General features: G+C 38.8%; 1 protein-coding gene across 7 annotated transcripts in view; it reads left to right on the top strand.

The window, feature by feature from the left end:
* LOC118191531 (uncharacterized) overlaps positions 1–23,219 on the top strand; it is a 187,992-nt gene that overhangs the window by 100,508 nt on the left and 64,265 nt on the right. For all 7 annotated transcript variants that reach the window (XR_015043964.1, XM_085826729.1, XM_085826726.1 and 4 more), the window contains 2 exons: positions 1,761–1,859; positions 8,977–9,075. Coding sequence is in view for 6 of the 7 variants with exons in the window: in XM_085826729.1 (XP_085682855.1) it covers positions 1,761–1,859; positions 8,977–9,075 (198 nt within the window). In the remaining variant the exon portion in view is untranslated. The remainder of the gene's footprint in view (positions 1–1,760; positions 1,860–8,976; positions 9,076–23,219) is intronic.

Raw genomic sequence — 23,219 nt, 5'->3', positions numbered from 1 at the left:
CACTGGTTGCCGTGTCGAAGGGTCCGGGTTCGAACCCCGGAGAAGGCATGGGTGTTTTTAAATGTATAATGTCGGTGCGGCATGGGGTAGCTCTAAATATGCGGCGAGGCGAAAATCCTCTCGTGTGGTTAGGCCTTCGGATCCGTCTCCTTGGGATGGTCTCCACCAAAATTGGGATCGAAACTGAGCTAAATCGCACTGTCACCATGAATGGTGCTCAAGGCTGGTACAAACGGCAGGTGTATTCTAGCGCTCCTTGCCATAAGATATTTGGCGGGCTTGGGCTGACTACGTCAGACAAGTGAGCATAAGCAACAACAGCTACAGAGGTGATATTAGTCTCGAAACTCACTTTTTGTCCGTATCACTTTTGCATTCCAATCATTTTCCAGATTGCCACCAAATGTTACCTCCATGCATCACTTTAAAAAAATAAATAATGAAAAATCTGCTGTGTGTATGTATATCCCTTGCATTGTGTTAAAACGAAGGTACCAAGAGCCACCGACATTTGAATACATGTAGCACTTCACCCTAATATGGGCATTAATATAAACCCGAATTTTGAATTTAAAATTTCTTTCTGACTTATGTCATATTTTGTACAAATTTTAACGAATTTTTGTGTAACAAACATCGGTAACTGACAACACTGTTCAAAATAAAACGTTTTATCTCCAGCGCGCCAAACTGTTGCCAATCGACAAAATGTAAGATGAGTCTTTCAAATTAAACTCACAAATTGGATTATTTGAAAGCAGTGTGTTGCCACTGGCTCAAATAGAATACTTGTAATCTCCATTCACCAGCTTGTTGCCACTGAGCAAAGCGTACTATATTTAACTTTCAAATTTAATCTTTGCATTGCTGAGTAGTAGATTGTAAAGCAGCAAATGCATATATTAAAAATATATCTTCTCCTTCTTAATCTGAATGATTTAAATAAAAATGCATTTAAACCATGAGTTGTCTAGTTAGAAACATTAAATACTTTTGTTAAGGAATATTCTTTGATATCGCCAAGAGATGGCGTTAGGAGTCCATCTATTGGCTTACTTAACCTTTCCCCTTCTGAACACGTGACTTGAAAAAATATTCTTCTTCTTGAAGGTAGAATTTCGATGCACTACGCAATAGAATTCGATTTATATATTAGCTGGAACTATTCAGTTATTGCCTTTTGAGCCTTAAATATTCGATTCAGGCATTTTAGCCAACATTGTATATATGTAAATATTAAGTCTAATTAAAATTTATGGAAAACCCTCCAGGCCATACATGTCATTTTTTGGATTATGAGTGATTCGACTTTGATCTAGAACTTTCGTAACAACTTTTATGAAATGACAACATGTGGACTCATTGAAATCATTATATATTTTTTTCTAAGATAATCTTTCAGTCGACTGGCAACCCGAACGGCTAGTTTTCAAAGAAATAATATAGCGAATATAAAAATTATTTAGCAACCCGTGGAACTCTATCAGGAGTTCTAAAATGATATGTTGCTGTTAAATATTATGCGATTTCACGCTTGAATTATGTAGCGTAATTTCGAGGAAAGCGTTGCTTGATACTAAAGCTAAAAAGACAAAAACATTCTCTGGCAGGAGTGAGTTCAAGAGCAGTTTGGTAAACTGTTCAGCGATAGGATACAAAACAATTACAAGTCTTCTGGACCGACGTTAAAATCTGAATCTTTTCAGATTTTCGTTCTTTCTTTTTATGCTTATTCAATTTTTATTTATTTATTTTCCCAGCTTGTAGATGCAAAGGAGGAGTTTGTTCATTCAGCACCGAGGGACAAAGGCTTTGCAGGTGTCATTATGGGGATAGAGAAGTCAATGAAGAATGCCTCGGTAAGCTAAAAACATGAATCTATTTTATAACGTGTAACTGCTATCTGTTTTCAGACGAATATTAGTTTTGACATCTAATTCTTCATAAAAAGTAAACTTTTCCAATACAACATTACATTAAATGAAGTGTGAAATGTTCGAAATAAAGTTTCCAATGTAAAATGCTTTTGCATTTATATTGTGAGCAAACTGCTATCATAAAATTTATGGGTTACTATGTAGAGACATTCGGAATTTTTGGCAGTTGAAGAGGTGAAAAATGTGGGATGCCCTCGTCTGGACCCGAACTTTGACCTCTCAAATATCCGCCGAGTGTGCTAACCGTTACTCCACAAGGCATACTGGAAAGAGGAAGAAAATACCGTATATACTTCCCCTTTTAGAGGGTGAGTGGGGATTAGGAGAACCAGTCTCTAAATCCTGGTGGTGAAGAATTATCATCGACCACCATTAGTTCGGGCGCCACAGTAGAGTCATTAGGATTTTTTGAAGCAGAGGACATGAAAAATCTTCTTGCCGGAACTCGAACCTGGACGTCTCGAATACACGCCGGGTGTGCTACCGTTACACCACGAAGGCATGAAGAAAGGAGGAATACATTATAACTATTGCATGCTATATAGTCCCTGTAATTTCGAATAAGTAAATATTTACCATATAGTTACGCTACCCGTTTTCAACAAACTAAGGACACTTACTATCTGCCATCCTGGTTGGTATAGTGGTTAGCGATGCTGACTGCTTCATCTTTCAATCCGGGTTCGGATCCCGGAAGATGCTTGAATGTCTGTAAATATATAGTGTCTCTGAGGCATGAGGGCACTTAAAGTACATGTAGAAGCAAAATTTCACTCGAGATGCTTGATGATAGGCGAAGAGGAATGGAAGACTCTCGGATCCGTCTCTTGGACGCATATTAGCAAACTATACATTGCTACAACAACCGCATGAAGCTCCCCAATGACAGACCACGTAAGCATCACCGTTAAATCCTATCCACAATGATAATGTCATATGTCTGGAAGTTTGCCTTATGCTGATCATATGTTACGAAGTATGTTGTGAGAATACACTACAAAACAGCAGGCCGAAAATGTTTCAGGATGCATAAGGATTTTTAAGACGTTTAAGGATGCATAAATAGTTTCAGTTTGAGTTATGATGTCTGTCATTATGATAGTACAATTTTTTGAGACAGATAATTACACGCTACTTTTAATATAATAATTTAATTTATATAATCAGCCGTTTTGAACAATAACAAATAAAGCGTAGTTGGACAAGCAACTATGATAACAAAAATAGATAGTTAATATAATTTTTTGGTATCTATATTAACAATAGAATAAACATTATTTTGTTTTGCGTTGCTATGAGTTACCAAACTGGCAGCGTTGAGTTGTAGTAGGCAAGTCGCCACAGTCATGAATGGAGTTTCTGGTTCTAATGTAGAAAAGAATATGTATCCTTTGATTCGGCGCCCAATACCGACGCTGCAACCAGTTTTCTAATAGCCCAGATTGGACTCAGTCTCTCTAGTGTTATAATAGACATTTTTTTTTTTTGTTTTTTTTTTTGTTATGTGCCAAGAAAAGGGTACCTTTTGATTCGGCGCCCAACACCGACGCTGCTGCTAGTTTTCTAATAACCCAGATTGGACTCATTTTCTTTAGTGCTATAACAGCCATTTTTTGTTACATGCCAAGAAAAGGACCCTTTGATTCGGTGCCCAATACAGACGCTGCTGCTAGTTTTCTAATAACCCAGATTGGACTCAGTTTCCTTAGCTTTATAACAGCTCTTTTTTGTTACGTGCCAGTGTTTTTCTTAAGTTTAGGCTTATTGGAACTCATTAGTTTAGTGATCGATGACTACGTGATTTATAATGCGTGTAACATAAAATACAAATCACGCATTTTGAATTTTGATTATATTTTGAATCACAAAACTTTAACTGCCCTCTGGCTTTCGTTAGCTGGATGGTTCTAACTAGTCATTGTCCTGTCGCTTCCACTCAAAGTATCTCTGGCAAAATGAATATTCGTTCCCCCCCCCCCGTGATTTAGAGAGAAAGGATAAGAAGCTGCAACTAGTTGGTGTATAAATGAAGGTTTAAATGGCTCTCTCCTTAAATGTCAGTTTTGTGCGAAAGAAACGCGTCTGGTCGAGCTTAAGGATGAATCTGATGGCTATGATGGGTTTGCTGCGAGAAAGGTGCTCAAAACTGACGTTCATGCCAGCACCACTGAAAACATGCGGATCCACATTAAACGCTAGGTTTGCATGCACATTAAGCGCTAGCCACATTAAGCGCAAGCACATTAAACGCATATTAAGCGCTAGGTCTTCGGAAGTCGTGGGACGACATTTTTGATTCCTACCTTGCGGAATTTATATAGCGCCGCCGCTACCGGAATCAGGAACAGGAGGATTCATTCCATAATTATATGAGTTGAATAAAGAGTTGTATGTGCCGCAATCATTGGACACTAATCATGAGACGTAGCCAAGAACAAACGAGGTGAGCACTTTTGTAGTTTTTGCAACATATGTTGTGACGAGGTCACATTGACTTAATTATTTACAACGTTATGGCAATATTTAGATGTTTGCGTCAGATTCCACTGTTGAAAGTTTCCTTTTTTTCTCCAACTTTTTTTGTAAGCGGAAGAAAGTATTACATTAGACAACTGTTGTAAGCGGAGGAAAGTATTGCATCAGACAACTAGCCACTTCACTTGTATTTGCCTGTGTAGCTGAAGGTATTTTGCGATTGGTTGCCTTCTGATGCTGGATTGTTTTCATTGGCTGCAAAACTTAACTGTGAGTATAACTGTGGAACTTTATAAAAGGCGGTAATTTGTTCAGATGTCGCACTAGTGAAGATACATCATAGCTTGTACGGCGGCCAATGAAGAACAAGATGCTTAAACCCTCCTTCTCCTAAGTCAACTTTCCCAACTCAAGTGCATTAGCACATGTTCCAGCTTCACCTTCATCGGTGCGGTGTAAATCACCCTAATTTTCTAATTCTTTCCAATGCCTTAGGGCATATCTCCAACAGAGACGGTTAAAGTAGCAGAGGCTACTAAATGCCGCCTAACCACTCACTCGATTTCGATTTCAGATGTCTCAAAGCTCATCACGGGAAAACTGGCCACGCCCCTAGTACCTGATATCCTGCCTTCCCCAGAACTACTTTCAGCATTTCCCTTCCTACATCCCTCATCGAAGCATCTAACTGAGATAGCCGGAAAACAACCTGCATTCTTTGCAGGTTAATCGTGGCATACAGAGGAAGTTGGAGTTGAAGGCGGTAATTTTGTTCGCCTAAGGAGGAGGAGATTGTGAAGGTGCGAGATGGAGATGGGAAAAAGACTATAAGAGTGGGGTGAAATGCAAACTTTTGGAACTTATCGTGCAAACTTTCTTAGTCTCCCTGTGTGAATGCAGAAAGGGAGTTTTCTTTCTTTCTGATGCTGTAGTTACAAAATTTTAGCTGATCTCTTCCTTCCCGGGCTTGGCATTTTCGCCCGGCAACCGATCTGATCCCGATGAGGAGCACCTTCATGTGATTGAGCTGCAATATACCACGCCTTCGAAGGGTTCCGTCGAAACGTTGGTCTACTTATTTCTCTGAGTGAGGAGGCCTCATATCGCCATGTGACACATCAGATTCAAAAAGGATATCTCTTCAACATTAGTAGTATCAATAAAGCAAGAATTAAATCGGTTTCGTGTTTGTCACTCTCTCGCCACGGCGGGCAATAGACCTGGATCTTGTCCTGGGGTAAGTTGCCATTATATTCATCTTTTTCACAACATGTGGCATATACTTTTACCAACACAACCAACGGAACAAACCTTATCACATACGTTTTCGGTATGGTTTTAGTCAAAGCCTTCTTTGAAACATTGCTTTTCGGCAGCTTTCTTGGCGTCATGTTATTACAACAAAATTTCAGTGTTCTGAGTCTACTCGTTTTTGAGTTATGCGAGATACGTAAACTGCGCAAAAAAAAGGGGGCGGATGGTTCTCTAAAGTGCGGCAGTTTCATAGTAGGATATTTAAAACACACCATAAGGCAGTAACTGTAATGTATTTATTACTTTCTTATGTCAATTAATAGTTAAAGGTATGCCATTTACTAATGTGTAAGTCATTGCCCATTGCGTGGATTGCTTTTTGAATGTGGCCTGTCAAATAATGCCCCCTTTGCACAACACATTCATCTAGGCGGCGTTGGAAGCTTGCCATAATTCAGCGTAACGTATTCCCTGGGATATTGCCGACGGCAGTTCTGATGCGATCCCTCAACTCAGGAATGTTGGCACATCGTGTTCGGAAAACTTCTTGCTTCAGGTGGCCCCCAAAGGAAAACGTCTGCACATGAAAGATCAGGTGAGCGAGGCGGCCAGGAAATGTTACTAAAACGGGAAATTACTCTACCTGGAAATGTCTGTTGCAATGGTCCGTCCATCTGGAACTTTCCCATGACGTCACAAGTTGAAATGTTGCCGAAATAGAGGCTGGGGGAACAATAACAGAGGAGTTATTTTTGAAATAACTTTCAACAGCAAAGGCAGGATGATGTGCACTCCATCGATCCATATCACTGTCACACTCGAAATGGCAGCTCATTAGTACACGAATATGGCACGAGCTTATGCGCATTCATGCGGTACGTCATTGTGTTATGCAAGTCAAATTACGCTATGAACGCTGCCACACCCTGTATATCTGCCGTCCTACTGGGCCAATTGACAAAATTCAACTTGCATTTTTCATGTCTCGAAAGAGCGACTTAGGGCATGTATAAGATTTATATATAACATTGTTCTAATATAGGTATTTTGACACAAAATCGGTCTATTTCTGAAATGACATGACAATATTATTCCATATTTCTATTCTACGATTCAAATTATGCCAAACTGCGAAGTTTTGTAAAAATAGCATTAGTAGTTTCCAAAAAATTGGCTCTCAAAATGTTAACCCATGTTAATTGTGTTTGATATATATTTATTAATATCTCTTTTTTTTAAACTTATTTGATTCCTCCTTTCATATTTCGAAATTTAGGTTCATTCCAAATAAAATTCGCCTATTTTTTATGATTCGTTTTTAAAAATTTGTATTTTTAAATAATTTTTTATAAGTTTTTCGGAAAACATTTTGAATTATAACCTATGAAAGTTTTACCGTTACTTTAAGGTACATGTATTTCTAAGCATACCTGCAAAAAATTGGAGTTTTTTATTCAAAATGTCGTAAGATATACGTGAATTTACATTTTGGCACGTTTTAAAATCTGGCGTATAAGCGATAATAACAAAAATAAGGTTCACGCACTTTGTTAAAATTATTTAAAAATATGAACGATAACTTTTTTCCTGCTCGTGGACAATAAAGGAAAGGAAAATACGTTGCTATTAATTAAGAAGTTCGCCAAGGGAATTACCCTTGGTGCAAACGGAAAAAAATTCGCCAAGATAAATTTTTAAATTTCTCCATAAATGTCTCACCAAATATTACAAAATTTAATATCTAGGCATAATATGAGTCGTAGAACCAAAATATGGGAAAAAATTCATATGTCATCTCAGAAAAAGTCCGATTTTGTGTCAAAATACCTATGTTAGAACCACTCTATATAAAAATCTAATACATATCTTAAGTCGCGCATTCATGACATGGAAAACGCAATTTCAATTTCGTCAATGGGCCCAGTAGAACGGGGGATATAGAACTTCCCCCTTTTTTTTGCGCAGTGTACATACGTACAGATGTTACAAAAAAGATCTCTTCTGAATCCATTTTACAATCCGTTTTGGGGAAAAGAGTCCCTTATTCTGTCCCTAGGTACACCCCCGGGGGTTTACTCAGGAGAATTCCTGGGAAGTACTGGTTAGGATCTGTACCTAGACAGTCTCAACCACGGGGGTATACAAATCATCTTCACAGGACTAGAACCCGAATTTATACTCAGGTAGGTTCAGGCTTGGCAGGGACCGTACTGGTACTGTCGTGTCCGTTCCTTCGGCTGTGGTGGAGGTACATAGTTGATGAATCGGGCCTTTTTGATGGGGGTTCAGCCTTCTCAGTCTTCGTAGCGGGGACTGACATGGCAAGGTGGAGCACCGATTTACAACAACGTTTTATGCTAAGGGAGTAGTGCCCCGAAGCAAAGGTGTCCTAGCGAATATTTATCCTGTCTGAGCGGTGAATCTCTGTCCCACTGGGGTCTTGTATAAAGCCGGGCAGAGACTGTGGAGCCTGCGCCGCCACTAAGAGGTCTTCTACGACCTGGATTCATCAAAGCTCGTATGGATGCCGGGTGAAATTCCCGGACCCGGGCCGAAGGTCCCGGTCGTCGTGTTTCTGTCCATACGTACACATGACACAAAAAAATATAGCTAAATTGGTTTCGAGAGCTGCCAAAATGGATACTTTGGCTAAAATGTGATACCCGAAATTTTTCTTGATCACAATACTTCCTTTACTTCGTATAAAAAAGTAGAAATGATATCTAAAATAATGCGATTCGAAAACTTAACTGCATTTCGTAAGAAAAAGTCCCACGTATATTTACAAGAATTGGCAATACCATTTCTATTAGTGTATAGATGTGCAAGCAATGTACTTTGAAAAGGATATGAAATGTCCTTCTAAAAGGTCCACGTGTATATTTATCAAAGGTGCAATCCAGGAACTGAACTGTCGCATCCTGTGTCTCTTTTGCGGATAGTCTTCGATGTCGATGATATCGAATTTGAAGAATCTCAGTATCATTAATAAACATCTAAGTCAATGATATCGATTTAACTGTGTTTCTAAGTCAGTTATATCGACTTAAATGTAATTAATTATGTTCGACATGCAATAATGAAAATCTCGTCATCGAAAACATCTCTAATCTTGTGTTAAGAGATGTTAAATATGTCTTATATAAAAATTTATAAATTATATATATAATAAAATTTAATTATAATATATAAAATAAATAATATATAAATATATATAATATAAGATTTGCTTTTAATTTTATCAGTATTAATCGTGATAATAAGAAGGAAATACAATCAGAAGTCCCTAATTTATTTAAATGTATTGCAGAATGTGACTGTGGAAGAGGTGGATTTTGCTCTTATAATGGAACTCAAAAAATATGTTTTTGCTACATAGATTACGTGGAGTATGCCGGAAAATGCAAATGTAAGTAAACATATTTTTCCGTACATTTATCTTTCCTTTTTGAAGTAAATTAACTTGTGACTTCCACCCACAAAGCATTTTGTATGTCACAAGATAAGTTAGATTTCGAGGAGACGTGATAATTCAAGTAAATCTTTCCCAATGAAATATTTATCTATCAGAGGTAATCAAACTTAACTGTTGCTTATCACAAGGCAGTAGTTCCCCCCTACAAATGGAAAGAAACCAGTATAAATCTGTCTTCAAGCTACCACTGTGGCTAAAATTTATCTGCTTAAGAGCTGAGTGTTGCGTAATGATTTGGTTTATTTAATTGTAGCAAAGCTCTCGAGGGCTCTTTGTCTGAGGGGAGAGATGCTTTCGTGGAAGACGCTTTGACTCTTTGAGAGGCAGGAAAAGGCAATTAACTTTTTCAGTAAAACTCTTGTTTCATTTACTATATCAAGTATTACAATGAAATTATTTGCGACAATTAGGCATATTTTCTCCAAGACGAGTGAAAAAAATGACCACTTCTGGTGGTTAGTTTCGATGACCATCGCCCACAGAACACATCCCTACAAATAAGTCTCTATGGTACTCATGGAAGCAGTTTTTCTTTTCAAGTACAGTGCAACTTTGAATGTGCTGTATTCCCACACTGTTCTTACAGGCTTTTTCTTGGTGCTGCAGAGTGCACATCGTCGTAATGTCTTCGGTGGCTGATACCTATTTTCTCGATGACGAAATGTTGCATCAGCTACTGGCTTATGTTTCTTTACTGCTATCTAGTGAGCTATAAGGGAACTTCAGAAACGTTACTTCTTGAAAACTACTCACATGAGTGAGTAAGACATTCAATAGAAAAATGGTGGTGGTTACTGTTACTCATTGGATGGGCGATGGTTCAACAAAGACTTAAAGGAAACTGCCTTATACACACATTAAGCATGGGAAAAACCCCGAAGTCTCCCATGCAGCTAGCCCGTTCGCCGGTACTTGAGCCCCAGAACAAACTACCAGTGTTCAGCGATTTTACCGCCCAGCCACTGCTGGGTATTACATAGTGAACTAGAAGATAAAGTAGTCTTTGGAACTTTGCGGTTATACTGGCTTTCAGCAGGAAATTAAAGTCCTGCTCTTGCCAGTTCCTGATGTGATCCCATGTGGGGCCTGACAGAGTAGAAACCTGAAAGAAATTTTCTATCGTGGAGGTAGAAGTGTGCTGGAGAGAGAAAAAGAAGCACTTTGCTCCTGTACTGCTACATCTTGGATGGAATCTGCCAAGCAGGGGCCGGAGAAAGAAATTTCGGATGACCTGTGTAGGATAGCCCGAATACTAACTGTTCATTCGTCGGAGCCAGTCACGTGGGAGGTCACCCTCCCAGAAACTGACCCCGATTGATGCTGCTTGAAAACCAGAAAACTGGAACTTAGAATTCTGAACTCAAGAGTTGGGCGGCAAATGGGCGGAGGTTTTTGTCTTCAGCCAGGATTTCGTAGATAAGAATGTCCGTGAAATTAGCGGGATTCACATTGATAATATTATTAAAAAAGTTGTTGTTTATTCTGCTGAGGTAGTCCTGAATAGTATCTATTTTCAAGTCGGAGTGGAGAGTCCTATTCCGAACATAGTAAGGAGCTTTTGTGATGATTCTTAGCACCTTATTTTGAAGCACTTGGAGTTTGCTAATTTCGTTTGCTTTGTAGTTTGCCCAGGCTGGGGAAGCATACGTGAGAATGGGTCGGATGACAGTTTCATAAATCCTCTTTTTCAGTCTGAGGGTGAGGTTTTCATTCTTTAGGAGAGGAAAAAGCCTGAAAATGATCCCGTGTGCTTTTCCGCTTACTCTAAGCATATGATCCTTCCAATTGTAGTTCTTGTTAAGGGTAACTCCCAGGTAATTAGCTTTATCAACTGTAGGGATGATTTTGCCAAAACGTTTAACCTCAGTTCTGACCCGTTTCCTCTGTCTGCGATTTCGAATGAGTAGAATCTTGGACTTTTCTGGCTGAATGCACGTTTTCCAGCGACTGCACCACCCCTCAATAGCAGGGATTTTCGCCTGAATTCTTTACAAGGCATACTCTGGGTTTAGAGACTTGGTGGCTATCGCTGTAACATCAGCGTAGCTGGCTGCGAGAACATTTGTATCCTCGGAAAAGCAAGGGAAATCGTTGATATAGATGATGTAAAAAAGAGGGCCTAAAATTGACCCTTGAGGAATACCTGCGTAAATATTTTTGACACATGAAGTTGCATTTCCAACTCCAACGGTGCAAGTTCTATTTTCAAGGAAGGACTTGATAATGAGTATCAGATTTCTGGGGAAACCGAGATGAATTAGCTTATAGATTAGCCCTGGATGCCAGACGCGGTCAAAAGCCTTTGCCACGTTTAGCATCAGGATAGCAACACTCATTCTGTTGTGCATAGCCGCGCCGATGAACTCCGTGAGCCTGACTAACTGCGTTGTGGTCGAAAGTCCTTTCCGGAAACCGTGCTGGTGATCAACGAGAAAGTCCAAGTTTTCTTGCATTCTGAGATAAATAATGCGTTCCAGAATCTTGCTTATGGAGGACAGAAGGCTGATGGGTCTAAAGTTTGCCGGGTAATCCTGTGTTTTCCCTGGCTTAGGAATCATCAGGATGCTTGCTTGCTTCCAGAAAAGCGGAAAATAATTTTGATACAATCATGCATTGAGAATGCCTGTTAATTTGCATACGGTCTTAAAAGGCATGTTTTTCAGCATCTGGTTCGTGATCTTGTCCTTTCCTGGAGCTTTCTTTAATTTAAGCCCCTTAATAATGTTCTGCACTTCGTGCGGCGTGGTTAGTTTGATAGATGGTTCCGTAGAAGGGGAGTGCAGCCATTGATCGTTAAGGTAATGAACTTGAATGTCCGAACTATGATCTGAGGGGAAGGAATTTGGAATGAACTGTTTAGAAAGGTGTTCCGCAAAAAGTTCCGCTTTGTCTTGATCGGAGTAAGCAAATCCATTATCGCATTTAAGAGGTTTTCTGGCAGAGCAGGGGCGTTTTAGTGTCCTTGTATGACGCCAGATGGCGCCAGGTTCGTTGTTGATCTTTTCCATCTTATCCTGCCATAAGCTAGAACGATGGTCCTGAATCTTTTGCTTGATTTTCCTATTAAGCCTGTTAATTTGAGTTTTGATAGCAGGATCCCAGGTGAGATTAAATTCCTTTCGGAGATGATTTCGAGAGCAGATTATTTCGCGAATATTGGCAGGAAGCGTGTGCTCATGTCTGACACGGTCAACCTCAGTCGTAGCTAGGGACTTAGCAGAATGCAGGTACGAAGTAAAGTCTGTTATAGCACGTTCAATATCCGAAGTGCTTTGTAACGAGTCACAATTAAAATGAGTGGTCATCAAAGTATTATGATAAAGATTCCAATCAGTATGCTTAATTGGCGGTAGGTTCTTAGCATTTTCCACTCCAAGGTAAGCAAGCACAGGTACATGATCAGAAGACATGTCACATGTTACCGTAATAGCCATAGGAATATTGAACGTCGTAATAAAAATATCCAGAATGTCAGGCCGATGGTTGAGTATATTTGGCCTATAGGTAGGCTCATACGGCACATGCAGAAAGACAGGGTAATTACACACAAAATCATGCACTATGCGTCCATTATAATTCGAGTTGCGGCATCCCCAGTCGAGATGCTTGGCGTTTAAATTGCCACCTAGAAAGGTGGGGGAGTCTGAGTTAATAAGTCTATCCAGAATTTCAGCACTGAGCTTGTTCCCAGGGCGGTTATACACCGCACAGAAAAAAACATCCCCAATGTTGGGTAGATTCACCATCACTTTAACACTTTCCATTCCATCACAATTTTCTGCACTTTTCAGATATGAATCAAATTTCTTTTTAACATAAATGAGCACTTCGCCACCACGATGGTGGAGTCTGTCACTACGGTAGCTGAAATAATTGGCTATCCTTAAGGAGTGCGAAGGGTTAGCATGGGTTTCTGTAATTAAGCAGATGTCTACGTCATTTTGCTGGATAAATTCATGAAGTTCCGGTATCTTGGAGGTAACGTTCTGCGCGTTCCAGAGCAAGATCTTAACAGGAGAACTTTGCCGGGAGGTGGGATTATCCATGGTTGGGGGAAGCTGGCCTGACTGTGTATAAAGTAGTCTCAAGTGTAAAAACAAAGTAAATGAATTATATCAAGATAAAAACCGGTTAATATGTGCACAGAAATAATTCTGTTATTTGCATGAAAAATATATAAAATTGGTACAAAATGTCTGAATAAATGAGCGTGTTAAAGAAGAACACACAATTCTATACGCAATAAATAAAGCTTCTGTATTATATATTATAGAAACTTTTTTAAGTTTCTTACAAGGAATGGGAAAATTTTGTCTGTGGAAAAATAATGTGTCCTCTTTCTTCTTAAATACGCAGCTATCTCCACTGCTAAATGAAGCAGTTCCTGTAACTTTTTCAACAATTCATTTAACTTCTTCTAAGTTAAAGGCCCCTCAGGAACTCACTCTTGTGAGTATGGGTGTGGCTATCCCGAGGTACCCTAGCCCTTCAGGGTATCATTTTCTTGGTGAGACGGGTGTCACGATCGTGGAGCCCCTGTGATGTATCCTCTTTTCCGTCTCCTCTCCTCTTGGCTGGAACTCTTTCCCTTCCCTTCTCCCTTGTGGTTTCCGTCTTCGGAGTTTGTCGCTCGTCACGAGAAACTGGAACAGCTCTTGTCTCTAGTTTTCGAGTGGCGAGAAAACTGCCCACGTGTTTGCCGTGCATAGAGATCCGTGTCGCTGGAAAGGAGGGTCCTGGTAGTTGAGGTACTGTCCCCAACACACTGCTTTGACCTCTGATTCAGCTAAACGGGAGGCACCTTAGTCGTCCTCACGGATGTCAATCGGCTGGTCACTAGTCCTTCTGTCAGTGGCTTGGGGATAAGCTCTCGGAACTATCTGCTTTTGGGAAAGCCGACTGTGGGGCTTCAGTTTGCGTATAGGTCTGGCTAACCCTAACACAGGAATCTGTGTTCCGTTGTTGGGTTTAGTGGTGGGAGGGGCCGTCGGACCCGAATCTTTCCTTTCTTCAATATGGCAAACTCTCACATTTATCTAATTAAAGACTTCGAAGTTAGTCAAGTCCGTCAAAGCACTAGTTCTGAAAAATCTGCTGCTAAAAACGTACGTAGAGATGAAATGCAAATAATCCTAACAATAGTCCCCATTTCCTTGTTACCTCTAGTCCTTCTGGCGAGCTGCAAAAGATGTCACCTTTTGTGATAAATAAGTGCATTCATTCTTGTACTGGTAAGCCCAGAAATATAAAGCGTCTCCGCTCTGGAGACTTGCTTGTGGATACAAATTTAGCCACCCAATCTGCTTCTTTACTTCAAGTAACCAAACTTGGGCAAGCGAATGTCACTGTGACAGCACATAAGACCTTTAATTACTATAGTTGTGTAATCTTGGAAATCGACCTTCTGTGTGTTCCCGAAAAGAGATCGCATCCGAGCTATCTAGCCAAAATGTCTGTGGTGCAAAGCAGATCAAGATGCATAAAGAAGGTAAGTTGATCGATATGAAATACATGATCCTTACCTTCAACACGCCTGATCTGCCTAAGAATATTAAGGCCGAATACCTAAATTGTCCTGTAAGACCTAATATTCCAAACCAAGACGTCTTGTCGTGGCAGCCTCACATGCGCCCGATGCTCACAGATTGGTCGCGATTGTGATAACTGTACCGGTGCATATTTGTGTATGAATTGTAAGTGTGAACACCCAGCATTCTCTCGCTTATGCCTAAAATGGAAATCCGAAAAAGAAGTGCGGACTGCAAAAGTAACTAGGAACATCACATATGCTGCAGCCAGAAGATTAGCCCAAAGCACACAAGTCAGACCAAATACATCTTACGCCAATGCTCTTAAAACATCTCATACAGTTGCCACCCAAACTTCAGTTGGTATGCAGACTCCACCAAAAACTCAACAGATTACAAGCAACAAGAAAAAAGAAAATGCAACGCATATGGTACAAAAAGAAAAGAAACAGTAATTCAAGGCAAACCTAAAAATGTGACTCAGAAAATAATAAATAAAAGCAGAAGCTCCAGCAATAGCTCTTTTGATGGGATGATATCTGTTGATTCAGATAGTATGGAAGTTGAACAGGATCTAGAAGTTCCAAGGCATTTACTTCCACGAAAAACTAAAAAGCAGCACAGGAAAAACAAAAACCATTCATAATGGCCACCCTCGTTTCATGGAACTGTCGCGGTTTCCACCGAAATTTGCTCGACATCAAAGCTATAATCAATGCTTATCATCCTGTATGCTTCGCAATACAGGAAACAAATCTGAAACAAGAACAATAGGCAAAACTTCGGAGGTTTTCTTTCGTCAGAAAGGATCACCTTGCAGGTGAATGTGCCAGTGGAGGTGTAGGTCTCCTCACCTCACTGGACTATCCATCAAGTTCCTTTCCTTTGACGACATCCCTCCAAGTTGTCGCTTCTCAAACTTTGATATTGTTGTTTCACTCGTTTCTCTGTATTTGCCTCCAAATGAGCACATCGATCAGCAAGATTTAAATGGTCTTATAGAGCAGCTGCCTGAGCCATTTATCATAATAGGAGATTTTAACGGCCATTGTACGCTCTGGGGTAGTAAAGATACAAATTGCCGAGGAAGACAAATTGAGCAGATGATTGAAGATCATAGCCTTTGTCTCCTGAATAATGGGCAAGATACTTACTTCCATGAACCTTCAAGGGCATTCCACGCTCTCGACCTTGCCATCTGTTCACCATTTATGTTGCTTGCCCTTTTATTGTGGGAAATGATCTTTACAACAGCGATCACTATTCCATTTTTATACCTCTTGCACGAAGAGGAGCAAATCCTATGTCGAGATCCCCTTGGTTCATACTCGATAGGGCAGACTTGGAACTCTTCTCTTCCACTGCAGAGCTCCCATAGAACATGGTAGAAGATGTGTATATCGATGACGCTGTTGAAGCTGTTACTAATACTATTATTGAGGCAGCTATGCTTTCCATTCCTAGAACATCAGGAAAAATACTAAAATGTACGAAACCATGGTGGAATCGTGACTGTCATGAAGGACTGAAAAACAGAAAAAAGCATGGGGTATTTTTCGTAGATTCCTACTCAGCGAAACCTCATAGCATTTAAAAGAGCCAAAGCAAATGCACGAAAAGTAAGAAGGCAGAGCCAGAGGGATTCCTGGATTTCATATGTGTCATCAATAACATCCTCTACGCCTAGTAAACGGGTTTGGGAAAAAGTAAGTAAAGCATTCGGAATATATAAAGACCACTCAACTTTCCTTTCTGGACAAAGATGGCCGAGTTATTAGCTCCATAGAAAGAAATTGGTGAGACATTTGCTGCCGTTTCTTCCAGCAGAAATTACTCACCTGCATTTCTTTCTATCAGGCAGCGCTCTGAGAATAATTCCATCGCTTTCAACTCTTCCAACTTTAAGCCTTATAATAGATATTTTACTGTGCTAGAGTTAAAGAGAGCTTTGTTACAGACTCATAGGTCTTGTCCAGGTCTGGATAATGTGTATTATGAAATGCTGAAGCATCTGTCGTATAAGTCACTGACTGCCCTTCTCAATCTTTACAAAAGGGTGTGGAAGGAGCGCACTTTTCTCAGTGCGTGGAAGAGAGCTGTTGTGATTCCTATTGTTAAGCCAGGGAAAGATCCAAGAAATCCCTCCAACTATCGGCCAATTGGCCCTTACGAGTTGCGTATGCAAGCTGTTTGAAGAAATGGTAAACAGCCGCCTAGTCTACTTCTTGGAAAAGAATAATATTATATCGCTTTATCAAAGCGGTTTCGAAAGGAGAGAACTACCGTAGAAAACATGCTCCTCTTAGAGATATCCATTCGAAAAGCTTTTGTAAGAAGAAGTCACCTTGTCTCAATATTCTTTGACATTGAGAAAGCTTATGATAAGGCATGGAGATACGGTATACTTCGGGATCTTCACGAGAGTGGCTTGCCCGGCAACCTACCAATTTTCATTTAGAATTTATTGAACCCTAGAACGTTTTAAGTAAGGACTAGCTCTGTTTTGTCAAATGTTTTTTAACAAGAAGAGGTATGCCTCAAGGCTGTGTGCTTAGTGTAATCCTGTTTAGCTTAAAAATAAACTGTGTATTAAACGAACTTCCTCCCATAATCTCGGGATTACAGATTAGCTGTCGAGGGGCAGACATGAGATACGTAGAGAGGCGATTGCAGATCGCTCTGAATAAGATCCAAGAATGGTCAGACAAACAGGGATTTAAATTTTCCAGACAAAAACCTTTGTGCGTGCACTTTTGTAGGAAGCGAGGTCTCCATCCTGAGCCTGAATTATATCTGAATAGTACAATTATTCCTGTTGCACCTGAAGTAAAATTTTTAGGAGTGACGTTTGACCGAAAATTGACTTTCCTTTCTCATATTTTAAACCTAAAAAAGTGTTTAAAACAATAAATATTTTAAAAGTCTTGGCGAATACCTCCTGGAGTGCAGAGCGTTGCTGTATGCTTCGCATTTACAGAGCGCTTGTCCGCTCTAGACTGGACTATGGCTCAGTTGTTTATGGATCCGCTCGGTCATCAGTATTGATAAAACTAGATCCTGTTCACCATCAAGCTGTGCGAATTTGTTCTGGAGCTTTCAGGACATCTCCTGTCCAGATCCTGTATGTTGACTCTAACGAACCATCACTTTATCTGAGGCGTGAGCAGTTGTCACTTTTGCAGTATTTTAATATATTATAGCAACCTGAACATCCTAATAATCTGTGCTTATTTGATAATGTGTGTAGCACTTTATTTGAAACACGTCCATCCTGTGTGCCTACCTTTCCTTTAAGAGCTCGCCCTATCACTGAGGAACTCTCCCTCTCCGATCTATGTCCCCAAACAGTGCAGAATTTAGAAATCCCACCTTGGGAAATAGCACGGATCCAGCTTCTTGATGTTTTCAACCATCACGTGAAGGGAAGCACTATCGACATCGTTTACAGACCACTCTTTGCTGAGCCCAGGCATAAATATAGCAGTTATATTCTAGTATATACAGATGCATCCAAGTCTAATGATCACGTCGGGATGGCATTTGTAATTGAAGACCACATAGAGGGCAGACGCTTGCACCATGCTTTCTTTGTCTTAACATCTGAACTAACTGCAATATATTATAGTCTTTTTTACATCTCAAAGCTCTGCACAAAAAGTTCATAGTATATACGGACTCCTATAGTGCGCTGAAATCATTAGAAGCTTTTCAAACACTCAAAATACTGAAATAGTGGATGTTCTGAAGATTCATATAAACGTAGCGAGTCGTGGATATGAAATCCTGTACTGCTGAGTTCCCGAGCATGTGGGAATAAAAGGGAATGAGCTGGCAGATATCACAGCGAAATGTGCTGTTGAACTGTCCCGTTGCCTCATCCCTTTTCGAGACATATGTTGTGGTAAAGGGACAGTGCCCTGTTCCTCCGGCGCTTATCGCTTATCAGTCCGCCATATTTTAATTCAGTGTGCATGTTTTAATAGCTTTCGTCAGAAATATTTTAATAGCTGTGACTTACCTCTCGACCGTTTAATCCGAAGAGAGGTCAGTTGTAATTTATTTTATTATTTAAATGAGACTGACTTTTATTACTTAATGTAATCTGTTCTGAAGATTGTGCATTGTATTTTAATGTGTGCTTTTACATGGTTTTTTATATGACTTCATCCGCTGTATTTGGTACATTTGTCTGTCCTTTTTTATTTATTAATAAATCGTCATCAAATTAGATCATCCTACCTTGTATCTGGCGCATTATAATCATCTTTGGTTTTGCGCCAAAAATCTCACTCCCTCACTCTAAGTTAAAGGCGTTATATCTTCTTCATAATCGCTGGTTTTATAGTCAACTAGTGTTGCGTGATCATTGTAGCATTTTATTGTCGCTAGGTCCAAACAAAAAATCTCTACAGAGTATTAAAATTCGTAGCAGAATTTATAAAGTTACTTCGAATGATGGGCATTTGTGATCTGTGGTTATTAAAGAGACCCTGTCCAGACTTTGAGTAAGTGGTACAATGAGGATTTTAGCAACTTGCATGCATTGAGATTCTGAGTTTATAGAGATTGTTTACTCTAGAAATCGGTGGTAGCATGGATATATGAAGTAATTTAGATGCATTTATACCGAATAACATCAACTGAGTATATTAATGTACATCATATGTGCTGTTCACATATTTGCAGAGTTTTGTGTAAGATTTGCTCTTTACATTTATTGTAGTCACTTGTGTTATTCACTTATTTACGGCTCGCTTACAAGTCACTTATATATAGTCTGTCTGATAACTGAAGGTGACGCTGAGAAATACAAATCAGTGTGTAGAGTTGAAAATTTATGTGTTCGTTGAAAACCATGTGCGGTTCACTTATACACATAGCACCATGATATGCATGGTTGGAACTTTGTGCCGGTTTTGGGTACAGAACACTTGAAGATGGGATTCGAAAATGTGAAGTTCACTCTACCACCACTCATCCACTAAATCTGTGCTGAGAACTCCCCCCCCTTAGATTGCTTTTATAGAGAGTAATCATACCCACATAACTTTCTGTGAATCCTTATTTTAGGTGGCGCTGCAGTCGCAGCCAAAGAATGTTTCGTGACCGATTTCACTGGACGGCGGTAATACCCAGACAATGTTTCGTGACCACCGCCAATGGCCTGCAGTAGTATCGAAAGAGATAAATATTTTTGAAAAAGGGATAAATATTTGTGAAAAGGGATAAATATTTGTGAAAAAGGGTATAAATATTTGTGAAAAAAGGATAAATATTTGTGAAGAAGTGATAAATATTTGTGAAAAAAGGATAAATATTTGTAAGAAAGGAATAAATATTTCTGAAAAAGTAATAAATCTTTGTGAGAAAGGGATAAATCTTTGTGAAAAGATCCCTTTTCAAAATAAATATTTGGGAAAAAGGATAAATATTTGTCAGAAAGGAATAAATATTTGTGAAAAAGCCATAAATATTTGTAAAAAAAGGGATAAATATTTGTGAAAAGGGATATATATTTGTGAAAAAAGGATATATATTTGTGAGAAAGGAATAAATATTTGTGAAAAAGAGATAAATATTTGTGAGAAAGGGATAAATATTTGTGAAAAAGGGGATAAATATTTGTGAGAAAGGGATAAAAATTTGTGAAAAAGGGATAAATATTTGTGAAAAGAAAATAAATATTTGTGAGAAAAGGATAAACATTTGTGAAAAAGGGATAAATATTTCTGAAAAAGTAATAAATCTTTGTGAGAAAGGGATAAATCTTTGTGAAAAGATCCCTTTTCAAAATAAATATTTGGGAAAAAGGATAAATATTTGTCAGAAAGGAATAAATATTTGTGAAAAAGCCATAAATATTTGTAAAAAAAGGATAAATATTTGTGAAAAGGGATATATATTTGTGAAAAAAGGATAAATATTTGTGAGAAAGGAATAAATATTTGTGAAAACGAGATAAATATTTGTGAGAAAGGGATAAATATTTGTGAAAAAGGGGATAAATATTTGTGAAAAAAAGGATAAATATTTGTGAAAAAGAGATAAATATTTGTGAAAAGAAAATAAATATTTGTGAGAAAAGGATAAACATTTGTGAAAAAGGGATAAATATTTGTGAAAAAAGATAAATATTTGTGAGAAAGAAATAAATATTCGTGAAAAAGGGATAAATATTTGTGAAACAAGAATAAATATTTGTGAAAAAGGGATAAGTATTTGTGAAAAAAGGGGATAAATATTTGTGAAAAAAGGATAAATATTTGTTAAAAAGGGATAAATATTTGTGAGAAGGGGATAAATATCTGTGAAAAATCATAAATATTTGTCAGAAAGGAATAAATATTTGTGAAACAACATAATCCAACACAACATCGCTAGTCCAACGCAACATCGTGTTGGATCAGCTACCATAAACTAACATCACAAGTAATAAAAATTCCAAATCTGTTTTTAGCACAGAATGAAATTTTAATAGTCTTAATTAATCATTATGGTAAGTATTTAAACATTTATTAAGAACATAGCCTCTCCCAGCGGCCGAGCGGTAAAGTCGCTGAACATTCCTAGTTCGGTCCGAGGTTCGAATCCCGCGAACGGGCCGGCTGCATGTGTGCTCCGTGGTTTTCCCCATGTGTAACGTGTACACGAGGCAATTGCCGGTAGAAAGTCCTCTACGGAGATATCCCTCCCCTTAGGCAGGTGACAAGTGACGGAGGACGGGGACGCCTGATGTTTAACAGAGGTAAACAGGCATGTATCCCATGCCTACCCTACTTAGAGGCAACAACTCCCTGGAGCCCCAAGATGCCCGCACCGGGAGTTTATTGAGATATCAAAATAAGTTTGTTCACGTGGCCAGACAGGGGCGTCTTATGTGTACAATGGAAATTTGGTAGACATACGATTTGGCATCTTAATGGTTAGACATACATACAGCTTAAGCATACACGTTTGAAATACATGACAAATAGATATTGAGAAAACACAGTTCAACAGACAATATACAAAACATAAGCGTACACGATACAAAGTACACACAATACGACATTAAACAGCATAAAACATATATAAACATTACGTTAAACACACACATTACATTAAACACATAAAACTTATATAAGAAAACAAAAAACACACGAGAGCACGTGAGAATCAAAACGCACTATGTTTAACATGAACGCACCTAGGCACATTACGTTTAACATGCGGAACAAAACGCAATGCGTTAGTCATACATGCGTAGTAGATATTTACATTGATGTTAACAGGAACTGACAGGATTTTTACATTGATGTTATTCGTACAGGAAGTTAAATTCTGCATTACTTGTGCATTACAGTATTCATGCATTGTGTACACAGTTATGCATGTGCAGGGTATAATACAGTTATATATGCACCGTTATGGTAATTATACAGTTATATAATACCGCAATTATACAGTTATATAATATTGAAAGGTACAGTTATACATGCGGAGTAACATTACATTGTACTTACAATCTGCTTAATTATACAGTACATTATTCATAAAGTACACTGAATACATTACCTTATTCATGCAGAATACTTATTCGTACTGAATGCTATATTATACAATACATTATTCATACATTTTGCAAAGATACGCAGATATGCATGTTCACATATTCAGTATAATTATATGTGCACAGTAACGCAGTTATACTATATTCAAAAGAGCACAGTTATGCGTGCGAAGTTATATTATTTAATACTTACTATTGCGTCATTCATATGGAATGCTAATACATGCACAGTTACGCTGTTATATTAAATTCAGGGGTGCATAGGTGTGCATACATTATTTGGTACTTACAGAGTGAGAAACATATATTACGTTATTGTATTATATTACATTATTATACATTGCCTTATTTATACAAGATGCTAAATATACTACAATATTTATACACAATATTCATGCAATATGCTTATTCGTATAGAGAGGCCCCACCAGCGGCCGAGCGGTAAAGTCGCTGAACAGTGGTAGTTCGGTCCGAGGTTCGAATCCAGCGAACGGGCTAGCTGCATGGGTGTTTTCGTGGTTTTCCCCATGTATAACGTGTATATGAGCCAGTTTCCCTTAGAAAGTCCTCCACGAAGGCATCCCTTCCCTTAGGCAGATAGCCCTAGTGTGCTTTGCCATAATTAAATACACCACGCAGTTATGCATGCACAGTCAGTAAATAGAGTTATACATGCGCTGTTACACAGTCTTACAATACTAGAAAGCTCGGCCGGCATACGAAATGACGCTGTTCTAGATATTATAAATTGTAATTAAAATGATTTGTGCAAAGGTGTCTGCTAATTCAAACTGAATTACCCAAGGCAGGCAGCGACGACATCCCTTTGCTAACTGTCATACGGGGTTTCCCCCTTCTACTTGCTTAATTGCTTAATTGTGCAATGAAGGAAACCACTGGAGGTACATTTCTTAAGAGCCACCGCTAGCTCAATAAATAAAGGTGATTTTTAATTTTTCCGGCTTAGCTTTCTCATATTATTTGTCACGCGCTGCACTGCA

The sequence above is a fragment of the Stegodyphus dumicola genome, chromosome 11 (assembly GCF_044657685.1).
Source record: "Stegodyphus dumicola isolate Sdum_Otavi_A_Nest chromosome 11, ASM4465768v1".
Classification (NCBI taxonomy): domain Eukaryota; kingdom Metazoa; phylum Arthropoda; class Arachnida; order Araneae; family Eresidae; genus Stegodyphus; species Stegodyphus dumicola.
The sequence above is the reverse complement of the archived record's forward strand: the minus strand, read 5'-3'. Positions and strand labels throughout refer to the sequence as shown.